Consider the following 16,962-nt stretch of genomic DNA (forward strand, 5'->3'; position numbering starts at 1 on the left):
TATATTTTACTTCCTATTTGATTGATTAGTTATTGAAGTTATGCCTAAAGCAAAGACCTGTCGGCTAATTTGCTTTATGGGTATTAAAGCTAACAATCCTTTTTTATATATAAAAACATTTATCTTTAAAGTCTATTTTAGGCGATTTTGTATCATTTGTTTATTATCTGTTTACAAATAGGCATAATAACCACGTAATCACATTTCTTTTTAAAAGTTCTTTTTACGTCAGCAGTTGTCACAAAGTGCTTTAGTAACCTCATGCTTTATAATAACCTTAACTTTGCATAAAGGGCTTTCCTGGCATTTCCTTGTTAATGTTCTAGCCGTTTCCATGAGGATCTTTTTCAGCCATTATCGGCCACATCTAGTGACCTGTCTGTCTGACTGAGCAAATAGCCTCTTTTTTTTCTCAGCTTTTTAAAACTTAACCCGTCCACTTTTTTTTTTTGCAATCGATTATGGATTAAAACGTTTATTTTAAGAAAGTCATTTTTTTTTATTTTTTTTTTTAAGTATGAAAAATGAATAAGATGAATGCCAATGTATGGGGGACAATTTAATTGTATTATTGACGTAGGCTATTGAATCCCTTTCAGGGGTATCATTCCTTTTACGTTGCTCTACTCTCTTTGAATTGGAAAAAAAAAAAAAAACATTAAAATACTTTCTGACTTTATAGACGTCGTTCCGTCTCGTCCTTTTTCTTAGATCCAGCCTGGCTCTTTATTAAAGAGTCCAAACTGAGCGACAGCTAGGGTGGCCTCCTCATTTATTTTATTTTTTATTGTTGACATGACATACTTAAGTCTGTCCTTCCTTTTCTGTAAGTGAACACGACTTGTTTTGGTCTTTAGTGTTGTGTGGAGTGGAGCCGGGGCATTGAGCAGCAGCCCTCAGTACTGCCTGTTATCCTACACTACTGCTGTGTGTCACTACTCTGTCTCCCCGCTTCCTTAAGTGGGACTGGCTTCAGCTGATTCATGTCCTTCCAACCAGGCTCTATATACTGACCTCTGCTCTTTAAGATGGTTACTGAAGAGGAGACTAAATGGTTCCCTATTCCTTATCTATTCCCATAGGGGCTCTGGTAAAAACCTAGTGCACTATATAGGGACTTAGGGTGCCATTTGGGATGTTGAGGCTGTGATCACTGAGCACATAACCCCATGTTGCAGCCTACTTAGTGTCTTCTCTGGTTACAATATCAAGTATCAATACAGACCGCTTCGCTTTTACAAAATAAAATAAAAACATATTTATAGAAATAGTTTGTGGACTTGAGATATGCGTTTAAATGAGTAGGGTGGTATGATTACTCTGGTCCCAGATCTGTTTGTGTTACTCCTTGGCGTAACGATGAGTGAACAAACAGATCTGTGACCAGGCTATGGTATGACTGGGATCTAGCCCACCTGGGTAGCTGTGGTTATGGTGGCTCCGCATCGTGGACTGTCCTGCCTCTTCTCTCACCCGACTCACTCCCTGGCATAGGAGGAGCATCTGCTGGGCTGGGGACACAAGGGGACAACATTTAGTAAAACATCTGGAATTAGATTAGTCTGAAAGTAAATGGTATGTTTTGCATAGATTACCAGGGTAGGATGAATGTTGTTTAAAAATAAATCATCTAAGACACCGTTATTAAGCTCGTTCCTAATACAGTCAAAATTTAAAGGGGCAATGTGCAGTTGTTTCATCCATTTTTTTTATTTTTTTACTTTTGAATTAATGAAATGTACCCAATGATTCTTGAAGGATATTACTTATAATCTCTTTATGTAGTGTTGTGTTGTCTCTCATGTCGTGATGTGTGTTTTGTCCTATATTTATATTTTGATTTGTTTATTTTTAATCCCAGGCCCCCGTCCCCGCAGGAGGCCTTTTGCCTTTTGGTAGGCCGTCATTGTAAATAAGAATTTGTCCTTTTATTTAACTTGCCTAGTTAAATAAAAGTACATTTAAACAAATAAAAATGAGCTTAGTTCAACTGTCGTACCCCGTCAGAAACCAAAATGTAACCTTGTTTAACTCCAATGTATGTAAACAAAGTATATGTATAAAAAACAACAACACTATATAGCCTCAAAACATGGCTAAAACTATAATTGTTATATCATGGATGGTCAGTCCTTGCATCCATAGCTCTGCCTATGAATTTGAGAGTGGTTACATTTCTCCAGCCCAACCCTCAAAATATTTTTTAATGACAACGGCAAGGACTTGGGTAGAATGAAACCTTGAGAAGGACCATGCCCTAGAGGTAAAGCCCTCCCCTCTGGAAACAGACCATGCCCTAGAGGTAAAGCCCTCCCTTCTGGAAATAGACCATGCCCTAGAGGTAAAGCCCTCCCTTCTGGAAATAGACCATGCCCTGGAGGTAAAGCCCTCCCTTCTGGAAATAGACCATGCCCTGGAGGTAAAGCCCTCCCCTCTGGAAACAGACCATGCCCTAGAGGTAAAGCCCTCCCTTCTGGAAATAGACCATGCCCTAGAGGTAAAGCCCTCCCTTCTGGAAATAGACCATGCCCTGGAGGTAAAGCCCTCCCTTCTGGAAATAGACCATGCCCTGGAGGTAAAGCCCTCCCCCCTGGAAACAGACCATGCCCTAGAGGTAAATCTCTCTCCCCTGGAAACAGACCATGCCCTGGAGGTAAAGCCCTCCCCCTGGAAACAGACCGTGCCCTAGAGGTAAAGCCCTCCCTTCTGGAAACAGACCATGCCCTAGAGGTAAAGCCCTCCCCCTGGAAACAGACCATGCCCTAAATTTTGATACAGTTGATGTTTATATTGCTATCATGCCAAGCCCCCTTTCACCACAAAGCCCCCTTCTCCTGCCAATCCCCCCTTCCACTGCCAAGCCCCCTTCTCCTGCCAAGCTCCCCTTCCACTGCCAAGCCCCCTTCCACCGCCACCCCCCCTTCCACTGCCAAGCCCCATTCCCCCCCTCTTGTACACTGCTGCTACTCGCTGTTTGTTTGTTACCTATGCATAGTCACATCGCCTCCACCTGCATGTACAGATTACCTCGACTAACCTGTACCCCTGCACACTGACTCAGTACCGGTGCCCCCTGTATATAGCCTCCACACTGACTCGGTACCGGTGTCCCCTGTATAAAGCCTCCACACTGACTCAGTACCGGTGTCCCCTGTATAAAGCCTCCACACTGACTCAGTACCGGTGTCCCCTGTATATAGCCTCCACACTGACTCAGTACCGGTGCCCCCTGTATATAGCCTCCACATTGACTCTGTACCAGTACCCCCTGTATATAGCCTCCACACTGACTCTGTACCAGTACCCCCTGTATAAAGCCTCCACATTGACTCTGTACCGGTGCCCCCTGTATAAAGCCTCCACACTGACTCTGTACCGTAATACCCTGTATAAAGCCTCCACACTGACTCAGTACCGGTTACCCTGTATAAAGCCTCCACACTGACTCAGTACCGGTTACCCTGTATAAAGCCTCCACACTGACTCAGTACCGGTTACCCTGTATAAAGCCTCCACACTGACTCAGTACCGGTTACCCTGTATAAAGCCTCCACACTGACTCAGTACCGGTTACCCTGTATAAAGCCTCCACACTGACTCAGTACCGGTACCCCCTGTATAAAGCCTCCACACTGACTCAGTACCGGTTACCCTGTATAAAGCCTCCACACTGACTCAGTACCGGTACCCCCTGTATATAGCCTCCACATTGACTCTGTACCAGTGCCCCCTGTATATAGCCTCCACATTGACTCTGTACTGGTACCCCCTGTATATAGCCTCCACATTGACTCTGTACCAGTACCCCCTGTATATAGCCTCCACATTGACTCTGTACCGTAATACCCTGTATAAAGCCTCCACACTGACTCAGTACCGGTACCCCCTGTATAAAGCCTCCACACTGACTCAGTACCGGTTACCCTGTATAAAGCCTCCACACTGACTCAGTACCGGTTACCCTGTATAAAGCCTCCACACTGACTCAGTACCGGTTACCCTGTATATAGCCTCCACATTGACTCAGTACCGGTACCCCCTGTATATAGCCTCCACATTGACTCTGTACCGTAATACCCTGTATAAAGCCTCCACACTGACTCAGTACCGGTACCCCCTGTATAAAGCCTCCACACTGACTCAGTACCGGTTACCCTGTATAAAGCCTCCACACTGACTCAGTACCGGTTACCCTGTATAAAGCCTCCACACTGACTCAGTACTGGTACCCCCTGTATAAAGCCTCCACACTGACTCAGTTCCGGTACCCCCTGTATATAGCCTTCACACTGACTCAGTACCGTAATACCCTGTATATAGCCTCCACACTGACTCTGTATCGGTACCCCCTGTATATAGCCTCCACATTGACTCTGTACCGGTACCCCCTGTATATAGCCTCCACATTGACTCTGTACCGGTACCCCCTGTATATAGCCTCCACATTGACTCTGTACCGGTACCCCCTGTATATAGCCTCCACATTGACTCTGTACTGGTACCCCCTGTATATAGCCTCCACATTGACTCTGTACCGGTACCCCCTGTATATAGTCTCCACATTGACTCTGTACCGTAACACCCTGTATATAGCCTCCACATTGACTCTGTACCGGTACCCCCTGTATATAGCCTCCACATTGACTCTGTACCGGTACCCCCTGTATATAGCCTCCACATTGACTCTGTACCGGTACCCCCTGTATATAGCCTCGTTATTCTTTGTGTTACTTTTTATTTTAGTCTACTTGGTAAATATTTTCTTCTTCTTGATCTGTACTGTTGGTTGAGGGCTTGTCAGTCAGCATTTCACGGTAAAGTCTACATTTGTAGTATTCGGCGCATGTGGCAAATAAAGTTTGATTTGAATTCCCCTGTCAAGCCCCCCTTCCAGCGTCAAGCCCCCCCTTCCAGCGCCAAGCCCCCCCTTCCCCCGCAAAAGATAAAAAGACAAACATGTTTTGAAACTTTATCTTTTGTAACAAGTGGGCCCCATGAGGTAATAGGAAAGAGTGAAGACAGGAAAAGAGTTGTTCTATAAATAGTCTCAGACTCTTTCCGTGTGGGCTCGTTGGGTTGAGATAGAGCAGAGTTGATACTGTGTTCTGCTCAGACTCTTCCCGTGTGGGCTCGTTGGGTTGAGATAGAGCAGAGTTGATACTGTGTTCTGCTCAGACTCTTTCCGTGTGGGCTCGTTGGGTTGAGATAGAGCAGAGTTGATACTGTGTTCTGCTCAGACTCTTCCCGTGTGGGCTCGTTGGGTTGAGCTAGAGCAGAGTTGATACTGGAGCCAGAGATGGTTATGACTTTTAGTTATAACTGTTCAGGATCTTTATATCAGTGGCTAAGTACTGTATAGACACAATCAACTTAGTCTGCCTATAGTACAGATACGGAAAGTATTCAGACCCCTTCACTTTTTCCACATTTTGTTAAGTTACAGCCTTATTCTAAAATGGATTAAATATATATTTATTCTCATCAATCTACACACAATACCCCATAATGACATCACAATACCCCATAATGACATCACAATACCCCATAATGACATCACAATACCCCATAATGACATCACAATACCCCATAATGACAAAGCGAAAACATGTTTTTAGAAATTTTGCAAATGTATTAAAAATAAAAACAGAAATACCTTATTTACATAAGAATTCAGACCATTTTCGATGAGACTCAAAATTGAGCTCAGGTGCATCCTGTTTCCATTGATCATCCTTGAGATGTGTCTACAACTTAATTGGAGTCCACCTGTGGTAAATTTACTTGATTGGACATGATTTGGAAAGGCACACACCTGTCTATATAAAAGGTCCCACAGTTGACAGTGTATGTCAGAGCAAAAACCAAGCCATGAGGTCGAAGGAATTGACCTTAAAGCTGCGAGACAGGATTGTGTCGAGGCACAGATCTGGGGAAGGATACCATAAAATAACTGCAGCATTGAAGTTCCCCAAGAACACAGTTGCCTCCATCATTCTTAAATGGAAGAAGTTTGGAACCACCAAGACTCTTCCTAGAGCTGGCCGCCCGGTCAAACTGAGCAATCAGGGGAGAGGGGCCTTGGTCAGGGAGGTGACCAAGAACCTGATGGTCACTCTGACGGAGCTCCAGAGTTCCTCTGTGGAGATGGGAGAACCTTCCAGAAGGACAACCTTCTCTCCAGTACTCCACCAACCAGGCCTTTATGGTAGAGTGGACAGACAGAAGCCACTCCTCAGTAAAAGGCACATGACAGTCTGCTTTGACTTTTCCAAAAAGCACCTAAAGGACTCATACCATGTAAACAAGACTCTCTGGTCTGGTGAAAACAAGATTGAACTCTTTGGCATGAATTCCAAGCGCCACATCTGTGGGGATGTTTTTCAACGGCAGTGACTGGGAGACTAGTCAGGATCGAGGGAAAGATGAACGGAGCAAAGTACAGAGAGAGCCTTGATGAAAACCTGCTCCAACCACAGGACCTCAGACTGGGGCGAAGGTTCACCTTCCAACAGGACAACAACCCTAGGACAAGGGCCAAGACCACGCAGGAGTGGCTTCGGGACAAGTCTCTGAATGGCCTTGAGTGGCCCAGCCAGAGACCGGACTTCAACCTGATCGAACATCTCTGGAGAGACCTGAAAATAGCTGTGCAGCGAAGCTCCCCATCCAACCTGACAGAGCTTGAGAGGATCTGCAGAGAAGAATGGGAGAAACTCCCCAAATACAGGTGTGCCAAGCTTGTAGTGTCATACCCAAGAAGACTTAAGACTGTAATCGCTGCCAAAGGTGCTCCAACAATGTACTGAGTAAAGGGTCTGAATACTTATGTAAATGTCATATTAAAGTTTTTTTTTAAATACATTTCTAAAAAACGGGTTTTGCTTCGTCATTATGGGGTATTGTGATGTCATTATGGGGTATTGTGATGTCATTATGGGGTATTGTGATGTCATTATGGGGTATTGTGATGTCATTATGGGGTATTGTGATGTCATTATGGGGTATTGTGATGTTATTATGGGGTATTGTGATGTCATTATGGGGTATTGTGATGTCATTATGGGGTATTGTGATGTCATTATGGGGTATTGTGATGTCATTATGGGGTATTGTAATGTCATTATGGGGTATTGTGTGTAGATTTATGAGGGGGAAAAACTATTTAATCCATTTTATAATAAGGCTGTAACGTAACAAAATGTGGAAAAAGTCAAGGGGTCTGAATACTTTCCGAATGCACTGTACACTGTACGTGTTAGTAATTGTCAGGTTGTCATAAAATTAGAGTTAGCTTTTAACCGACTTGCCTGGTTAAATAAAGGTTATGAAATAAAAGCAACGATGACGAGGGTGACCTGTCAAATAAATAGTCATTACAAAACATGCTAAATCTTTTACGCTTTGCAGCGCTAACTGACTCCAGGAAGTCAATGACATCCATATTTCTTAAACCAGATGAACCCCCCCCTCCCCCCCAACTAATAAATTGTGTTTTGATTGACAAATTATAAATGTTTCATTATTTTACTGATCAAACAAAGGTGTTATTTGGGCCCACATTAGATGACAGAAAGTAGTAGAAAGAGTGAAAGAGTGAGAGAGAGACAGAGAGAGAGAGAGAGAGAGAGAGAGAGAGAGAGAGACAGAGAGAGAGAGTGAGAGAGAGAGAGAGAGAGAGAGACACAGAGAGAGAGAGAGAGAGACAGAGAGAGAGAGAGAGAGAGAGAGAGAGAGAGAGAGAGAGAGAGAGAGAGAGAGAGAGAGAGAGAGAGAGAGAGAGAGACACAGAGAGAGAGAGAGAGAGAGAGAGAGAGAGAGACACAGAGAGAGAGAGAGAGAGACAGAGAGAGAGAGAGAGAGAGAGAGAGAGAGAGAGAGAGAGAGAGAGAGAGAGAGAGAGAGAGAGAGAGAGAGAGAGAGAGAGAGAGAGAGAGAGAGAGAGAGAGAGAGAGAGAGAGAGAGAGAGAGAGAGAGTGAGAGAGTGAGAGACACAGAGAGAGACAGAGAGAGAGAGAGAGAGAGAGAGAGAGAGAGAGAGAGAGAGAGAGAGAGTGAGAGAGTGAGAGACACAGAGAGAGACAGAGAGAGAGAGAGAGAGAGAGTGAGAGAGTGCTAATTATTGAAAAAGAAGTTCATGAAATATTTCCGTTTTCTTTGGATATTGTTACTTAAATGTTGCTTTCTAAAAATCTAAAATCTTGGAAAAAAAAATATATAAAGAAAATGTGTTACTTAAAATAAAATGTTATTGGTCACAAAATAATAAATACACAGATTATATCAGATGTTATTACGGGTGTAGAGAAATGCTAATCTCCATAAACTCAGAGCATCTGACCAAATTAAACCAGATTTTAGTTCTGGGTTAACCGAGAGATTATGTTACTATCTCAGATTATGATTCGGGCCCTTTGGTGCGGGAATAAGATAGACTCTCTGAGGTCATGCGCTGTATATATATTCGTCCCAAATGGCACCATATTCCCTATTTAGTGCACTACTTTAGACCAGAACCCATGGGGTCAATAGGGTTCCATTTGGGATTCACCCTAGATTATACAGATTGTAGACAACCTTCCATCTGGGCCAAAAATTATAACTGTTTTTACATTTTGATTTGATTTGATTTAACCAGGCAAGTCAGTTAAGAATAAATCATTATTTACAATGACGGCCTACCAAAAGGCAGAATACCTCATGCGGGGACGAGGGCTGGTATTAACATTTTTTTAAATAAATAAAATATAAATATAGGACAAAACATTCATCACAACAAGAGAGACCTAAAGACAACAACACATGACAACACAACATGGTAGCAACACAACATGACAACAATGTGGTAGCAACACAGCATGGTAGTAGCACAAAACATGGTACAAACATGATTGGGCACAGACAACAGCACAAAGGGCAAGAAGTTAGTATTAAATTAGATTTTGGGGCCGCAAGTGAATCAAGTTGTTGTTGATTATATTAGTAATGATGCACTATTTTCACTTTAATTTAATTTAAATATTATTATTTATTTTTGTGTTTTCTCAACCTTTGTGTGAAGCCATGTTTCCCGTCATATCGTTAAAAGACTTTTCCCTGTGGAGCGTTTCTCCTACATCCATTCTCCTGTCTGTATCCGGGCGTGGCGCCGCGGTGTCCCACTAAAATCACCCCAGGTGTTCCCAATCCAACAGGCGGAACACCAACCATTCCAAAATAATTAAGGCCTAACTCTCTCTTTACAACAATCTCCGATTCAGCACTGCCAAATGAAGACTCTTCTATGTCTCTGCTCCAAACAAAGAGCAGCGTCAACTTTATTCCAATCCACTGGGGGGATGTTTAAGGCGCTCCCTCCAACACAGGACTGATGCATTATGCACGTCCACAAAGCATCCAGGAGTTGGGAGAGAAGAAGAGACCAGATAATTTACCCCCTGCTGGGCATAGTGAAACAGGCATGGAGATAATTACTGCAGAACCTTGGCAAACTTTTTACTCAACCAATTCTACACTAAATAAATGACCCACTTAGATCAGATGGAGATAGAGGAAGATGAGAAGGGAGTCTGATCAATACCTACAGCTAGCTACCCTCTCCCTCTCTCTCTCCCCCTCCCTCTCTCTCTCCCTCCCTCGCTGTGTTCTCTCTCCCCCTCCCTCTCTGTGTTCTCTCTCCCCCTCCCTCTCTCTCTCCCTCCCTCCCTCCCTCGCTGTGTTCTCTCCCCCTCCCTCGCTGTGTTCTCTCTTCCCCTCCCTCTCTGTGTTCTCTCTCCCCCTCCCTCTCTCTCTCACCCCCTCCCTCTCTGTGTTCTCTCTGCCCCTCCCTCTCTCCCCCTCCCTCTCTGTGTTCTCTCTCCCCCTCCCTCTCTGTGTTCTCTCTCCCCCTCCCTCTCTCTCACCCCCTCCCTCTCTGTGTTCTCTCTGCCCCTCCCTCTCTCCCCCTCCCTCTCTGTGTTCTCCCTCCCCCTCCCTCTCTCCCCCTCCCTCTCTGTGTTCTCTCTCCCCCTCCCCCTCACTCTCTCTCTCATCCCCTCCCTCTCTGTGTTCTCCCTCCCCCTCCCTCTCTCCCCCTCCCTCTCTGTGTTCTCCCTCCCCTCCCTCTCTCCCCCTCCCTCTCTGTGTTCTCTCTCACCCCCTCCCTCTCTGTGTTCTCTCTCCCCCTCCCCCTCACGCTCTCTCTCATCCCCTCCCTCTCCGTGTTCTCCCTCCCCCTCCCTCTCTCCCCCTCCCCCTCCCTCTCTGTGTTCTCTCTCCCCCTCCCTCTCTCTCTCACCCCCTCCCTCTCTGTGTTCTCCCTCCCCCTCCCTCTCTCCCCCTCCCTCTCTGTGTTCTCTCTCCCCCTCACTCTCTCTCTCATCCCCTCCCTCTCTGTGTTCTCCCTCCCCCTCCCTCTCTCCCCCTCCCTCTCTGTGTTCTCTCTCCCCCTCCCTCTCTCTCTCACCCCCTCCCTCTCTGTGTTCTCTCTGCCCCTCCCTCTCTCCCCCTCCCTCTCTGTTTTCTCCCTCCCCCTCCCTCTTTCCCCCTCCCTCTCTGTGTTATCTCTCCCCCTCCCTCTCTCCCCCTCCCTCTCTGTGTTCTCCCTCCCCCTCCCTCTCTCCCCCTCCCTCTCTGTGTTCTCTCTCCCCCTCCCTCTCTCCCCCTCCCTCTCTGTGTTCTCACTACCCCTCCCTCTCTGTGTTCTCTCTCCCCCTCCCTCTCTCCCCCTCCCTCTCTGTGTTCTCTCTCCCCCTCCCTCTCTTTCTCTCCCTCTCTCTCTGTATCTCTCTCTCTCTGGTAGTCTCTCTCTATCTCTCTCTCTGGTTCTCTCTCTCTCTCTATCTCTCTCTCTGGTTGTCTCTCTCTCTCTCTCTCAATTGTCAATTCAATTAAATTCAAGGGGCTTTATTGGCATGGGAAACGTGTTAACATTGCCAAAGCAAGTGAGGTTGATAATATACACAAGTGAAATAAACAATTCAAATTAACAGTAAACATTACACATACAGAAGTTTCAAAACAATAAAGACATTACAAATGTAATATTATACATATATATACCGTGTTTTAACAATGTACAAATGGTTAAAGTACACAAGGGAAAATAAATAAGCATAAATATGGATTGTATTTACAATGGTGTGTGTTCTTCACTGGTTGCCCTTTTCTCGTGGCATCAGGTCACACATCTTGCTGCTGTGATGTCACACTGTGGAATTTCACCCAGTAGATATGGGAGTTTATCAAAATTGGATTTGTTTTCGAATTCTTTGTGGATCTGTGTAATCTGAGGGAAATATGTCTCTCTAATATGGTCATACATTGGGCAGGAGGTTAGGAAGTGCAGCTCAGTTTCCACCTCATTTTGTGGGTCTGTACATAGTCAAAGCTTTCCTTAAGTTTGGGTCAGTCACAGTGGTCAGGTATTCTGCCACTGTGTACTCTCTGTTTAGGGCCAAATAGCATTCTAGTTTGCTCTGTTTTTTTGTTAATTCTTTCCAATGTGTCAAGTAATTATCTTTTTGTTTTCTCATGATTTGGTTTGGTCTAATTGTGCTGTTGTCCTGGGGCTCTGTGGGGTGTGTTTGTGTTTGTGAACAGAGCCCCAGGACCAGCTTGCTTAGGGGACTCTTCTCCAGGTTCATCTCTCTGTAGGTGATGGCTTTGTTATGGAAGGTTTGGGAATCACTTCCTTTTAGGTGGCTGTAGAATTTAACAGCTCTTTTCTGGATTTTGATAATTAGTGGGTATCGGCCTAATTCTGCTCTGCATGCATTATTTGGTGTTCTACGTTGTACACGGAAGATATTTTTTCAGAATTCTGCATGCAGTCTCAATTTGGTGATTGTCCCATTTTGTGAAGTCTTGGTTGGTGAGCGGACCCCAGACCTCACAACCATAAAGGGCAATGGGCTCTATGACTGATTCAAGTATTTTTAGCCACATCCTAAATTGGTATGTGGAAATGTATGTTCCTTTTGATGGCATAGAAGGCCCTTCTTGCCTTGTCTCTCAGATCGTTCACAGCTTTTTGGAAGTTACCTGTGGCGCTGGTGTTTAGGCCAAGGTATGTATAGTTTTTTGTGTGCTCTAGGGCAACGGTGTCTAGATGGAATTTGTATTTGTGGTCCTGGCGACTGGACCTTTTTTGGAACACCATTATTTTGGTCTTACTGAGATTTACTGTCTCTCTCTCTGTCTCTCTCTGTCTCTCTCTCTGTCTTTCTCCCCCTCTCTCTCCCCCCCCCTCTCTCTCTCCCTGTCTTTCTCCCCCCCCCCCCCCCCCTCTCTCTCTTCTCCTAGACATCCCGATACAGCGTGAAACTATCTGTGCTAGCTTACGATGTTGTGATGGTGTATAATGATGGTGATAGCAGAAGAGGTGATTGGAGAGCGGTGCCCAGTGTCGACAGCCGGGGGGCCAGGAGATTGCCTCACAACATAAAGTGCACACTTTGCTCTGGTTTCACAGCACATTTCTGCCAACTTCAGTGTTTCATTGTCAGCAAAGATGTGTGGAGAGTCTGCTTCTTCTGTTCTGTGAGGCTGACATGATGCAACTGGGCTGTAACAGCAGCATAGATCCGCTGGTAGCAACTACACAGCGGGTGCATTCAAAATGGCACTCTATTCCCTTAATAGGCCTCTTATCAGAAGTAGTGCACTATTTAGGAAACAGGGTGCCATTTCGGACACAGGCGATGTCTTTCTCAGTTCCTCCCTCACTTAAAAAAAAAAATAATAATAAAATAAGTCTTCTGTTGTTAATAAGTATTTCAGGATGTTTCTCGTTGGATCCCTGAAGGATGGTCACATGGACAGCAGTTCATAAATATGAAGTTTTTTAATAAGTCTAAGCTGGGGTGGCTTTCATAAAATGATTTGATCAAACATTGCATTTGGCCTTACTGCTATTAGCCCGTACGTTAGATCTGGGTGTCCTGATTCCTAGCTACACTGTTAGAAAACAAAGGGTTCTTCAGCTGTCCCCGTAGGAGAACCCTTTTTGGTTCCAGGTAGAACTCTTTCGGTTCCCGAATAGAACTCTCTTGGGTTCCCTGTAGAACCCAAAAGAGTTCTACCTGGAACCAAAAAGGGTTCTATCCAATGGGGACAGCCGAAGAACCCTTTTTGGTTCCAGGTAGAACTCTTTCTGTTCCGAGTAGAACTCTCTTGGGTTCCATGTAGAACCCAAAAGAGTTCTACCTGGAACCAAAATGGGTTCTATCCAATGGGGACAGCCGAAGAACCCTATTTGGTTCCAGGTAGAACTCTTTCTGTTCCAAGTAGAACTCTCTTGGGTTCCATGTAGAACCCAAAAGAGTTCTACCTGGAACCAAAAAGGGTTCTATCCAATGGGGACAGCCGAAGAACCCTTTTTTATGTAAGTGGTTTCAGATGGTCATATTGTACCGAGAATCCTTACTGCTATTAGCCAATAGAAACACATAGTCCTTACTGCTATTAGCCAATAGAAACACAGTGAATAACAGATAGTCCTTACTGCTATTAGCCAATAGAAACACATTGAATAACAGACAGTCCTAACTGCTATTAGCCCATAGAAACACATTGAATAACAGATTCATACATGGAAAAGCAGATAGTCACAAAAAACGTATCAAAAGGACGTTTATTTTAAAGTGTCTGTCCTATACCTGAGAGATATAATAAAGATCAAGGAATTATTTACATCTTTAAAATTCATATAACTACTTCCATACACAGTACACTTCCATACATCTTTTAACTGGTACCAGACTACATTCAGATGAGTCTTGTGAAGCCTGTGGGCGACCTACAGCAAAACAACCAGCATGTACGTGAGAGTCCCAACTTATCATATATTATTATCATATTAGTGTTCAAACTGTTCAGACTGAAGTTGGTAGATTGGAGGTACTGACTTCAGAAGTTGGCAGATTGGAGGTACCGACTTCAGAAGTTGGCAGATTGGAGGTACTGACTTCAGAAGTTGGCAGATTGGAGGTACTGACTTCAGAAGTTGGCAGATTGGAGGTACTGACTTCAGAAGTTGGCAGATTGGAGGTACTGACTTCAGAAGTTGGCAGATTGGAAGTACCGACTTCAGAAGTTGGCAGATTGGAGGTACTGACTTCAGAAGTTGTCAGATTGGAGGTACCGACTTCAGAAGTTGTCAGATTGGAGGTACCGACTTCAGAAGTTAGCAGATTGGAGGTACCGACTTCAGAAGTTAGCAGATTGGAGGTACCGACTTCAGAAGTTGGCAGATTGGAGGTACCGACTTCAGAAGTTAGCAGATTGGAGGTACCGACTTCAGAAGTTAGCAGATTGAAGGTACCGACTTCAGAAGTTGGCAGATTGGAGGTACCGACTTCAGAAGTTGGCAGATTGGAGGTACCGACTTCAGAAGTTGGCAGATCGTCGGTACCGAATTCAGACAAGTCCCGTGATGTTTGTGGGGGTCGTAAACCGTTTGGATGCTACAGACGTTTTCATGAGAAGACTGATTTTGTTTCATGATGGGGATGTCTCCTGGTCTGACAAACACTGCTGTAGCTCGGCGACCTTTCACCTCAGATGTGGAAGGCTGCCATTGAGACGCATCCCATGTAAACAAGCAGATGTCTCTACTTTAAACTGACAGATTTTAACGGGGATCCTTTGGTTATGCTAATTCGGTTTCCACAGGTGCATGGACATCAACTGTAGGGGTATTAAGCCGCCCTTCTCATGTGACTTTGTGGCGTAGTGCACCTGCATGTGCAGCCCTTATCATGTGACTTTGTGGCGTAGTGTACCTGCATGTGCAGCCCTCGTCATGTGACTTTGTGGCGTAGTGCACCTGCATGTGCAGCCCTCGTCATGTGACTTTGTGGCGTAGTGCACCTGCATATGCAGCCCTCATCATGAGACTTTGTGGCGTAGTGCACCTGCATGTGCAGCCCTTATCATGTGACTTTGTGGCTTAGTGCACCTGCATGTGCAGCCCTCATCATGAGACTTTGTGGCGTAGTGCACCTGCATGTGCAGCCCTCATCATTTGACTTTGTGGCGTAGTGCACCTGCATGTGCAGCCCTCATCATTTGACTTTGTGGCGTAGTGCACCTGCATGTGCAGCCCTTATCATGTGACTTTGTGGCTTAGTGCACCTGCATGTGCAGCCCTCATCATGTGACTTTGTGGCGTAGTGCACCTGCATGTGCAGCCCTCATCATGTGACTTTGTGGCGTAGTGCACCTGCATGTGCAGCCCTCATCATGTGACTTTGTGGCTTAGTGCACCTGCATATGCAGCCCTCATCATGTGACTTTGTGGCGTAGTGCACCTGCATGTGCAGCCCTCATCATGTGACTTTGTGGCGTAGTGCACCTGCATATGCAGCCCTCATCATGTGACTTTGTGGCGTAGTGCACCTGCATGTGCAGCCCTCATCATGTGAATTTGTGGCATAGTGTATGTATGTGTGTGTGTGGTTTTCATTCTGTTGTTGATGTGGCAGATTACTTGATGTTCTATCGTGACCATCTAGGTGGTGTTGTGATACAAGAAAGGGTCATTTCTCTCAAGAGAAATTGTGACTTGCTTCAGCAGGCCCAAAATATGTTTTATGGCAGTCAAAGAAGTGTAAAATCTTCTAAACAGTTTTTCCAGTTTTTCCAGTTTCATTCATTGTGAACATGGTGCTTTTCTTGTATAGTGTGTGTGTGTGTGTGTGTGTGTGTGTGTGTGTGTGTGTGTGTGTGTGTGTGTGTGTGTGTGTGTGTGTGTGTGTGTGTGTGTGTGTGTGTGAAAAAAAAAAGAAAGACCTCAGAAAAAAATTGGAGACCTCCACAAGTCTGGTTCATCCAATTTCCAAACGCCTGAAGGTACCACGTTCATCTGTACAAACAACAGTACGCAAGTATAAGCACCGTGGAACCACGCAGCCGTCATACCGCTCAGGAAGGAGACGCGTTCTGTCTCCTAGAGATGAACGTACTTTGGTGTGAAAAGTGCAAATAAATCCCAGAACAACAGCAAAGGACCTTGTGAATATGCTGGAGAAAACTGGTACAAAAGTATCTATATCCACAGATTAATGAGTCTTATATCTGTCACGCCCTGACCTTAGAGAGCCTGTTTATTTCTCTATTTGGTGATGTCCCTGGATGGATACCTCTAGATGGATACCTCTGGATGGATACCTCTGGATGGATACCTCTGGATGGATACCTCTGGATGGATGTCCCTGGATGGATGTCTCTGGATGGATGTCCCTGGATGGATGTCCCTGGATGGATGTCCCTGGATGGATGTCCCTGGATGGATGTCCCTGGATGTATGTCCCTGGATGGATGTCCCTGGATGGATGTCCCTGGATGGATGTCCCTGGATGGATGTCTCTGGATGGATGTCCCTGGATGGATGTCTCTGGATGGATGTCCCTGGATGGATGTCCCTTGATGGATGTCCCTGGATGGATGTCCCTGGATGGATGTCTCTGGATGGATGTCTCTGGATGGATGTCCCTGGATGGATGTCCCGGGATGGATGTCTCTGGATGGATGTCTCTGGATGGATGTCCCTGGATGGATGTCCCTGGATGGATACCTCTGGATGGATACCTCTGGATGGATACCTCTGGATGGATACCTCTGGATGGATGTCCCTGGATGGATGTCCCTGGATGGATGTCCCTGGATGGATGTCCCTGGAAGGATACCCCTGGATAGATTGTTACACACAATCACTGTCTGTTGCCAGATGAAGCTGCAAGTCTCAAGGATTGACTGACTGCTGAGGTTGACCTCCGACCCTTCACTTGAACCCTTGCGCAACATCAGGGTCCAGGATGCACAGCAAAAGGCCAAAGTTTACGTTTACAACTTTCCCTGCTTTCTCTTTTCTGTAAGAAGGAATCTTTCGTTGAACACATGAACAGACAGGTAGTTCGCATGGGTTAAAAAACAACAACATACAGGTGCACAACTGTCGTGAGTCCCAAGAAGGAGATTTACGAG

At 45.3% G+C, this 16,962-nt stretch overlaps 1 protein-coding gene across 1 annotated transcript in view; it reads right to left on the minus strand.

Annotated features, from left to right (window-relative positions):
• LOC139409586 (B-cell lymphoma 6 protein-like) overlaps window positions 1-16,962 on the minus strand; it is a 110,514-nt gene that overhangs the window by 27,510 nt on the left and 66,042 nt on the right. Inside the window, exon 2 of the mRNA XM_071154963.1 lies at window positions 1,416-1,511. Coding sequence (XP_071011064.1) covers window positions 1,416-1,511 — 96 coding nt within the window. The remainder of the gene's footprint in view (window positions 1-1,415; window positions 1,512-16,962) is intronic.

This window comes from Oncorhynchus clarkii, chromosome 5, assembly GCF_045791955.1.
Source record: "Oncorhynchus clarkii lewisi isolate Uvic-CL-2024 chromosome 5, UVic_Ocla_1.0, whole genome shotgun sequence".
Classification (NCBI taxonomy): Eukaryota; Metazoa; Chordata; class Actinopteri; order Salmoniformes; family Salmonidae; genus Oncorhynchus; species Oncorhynchus clarkii.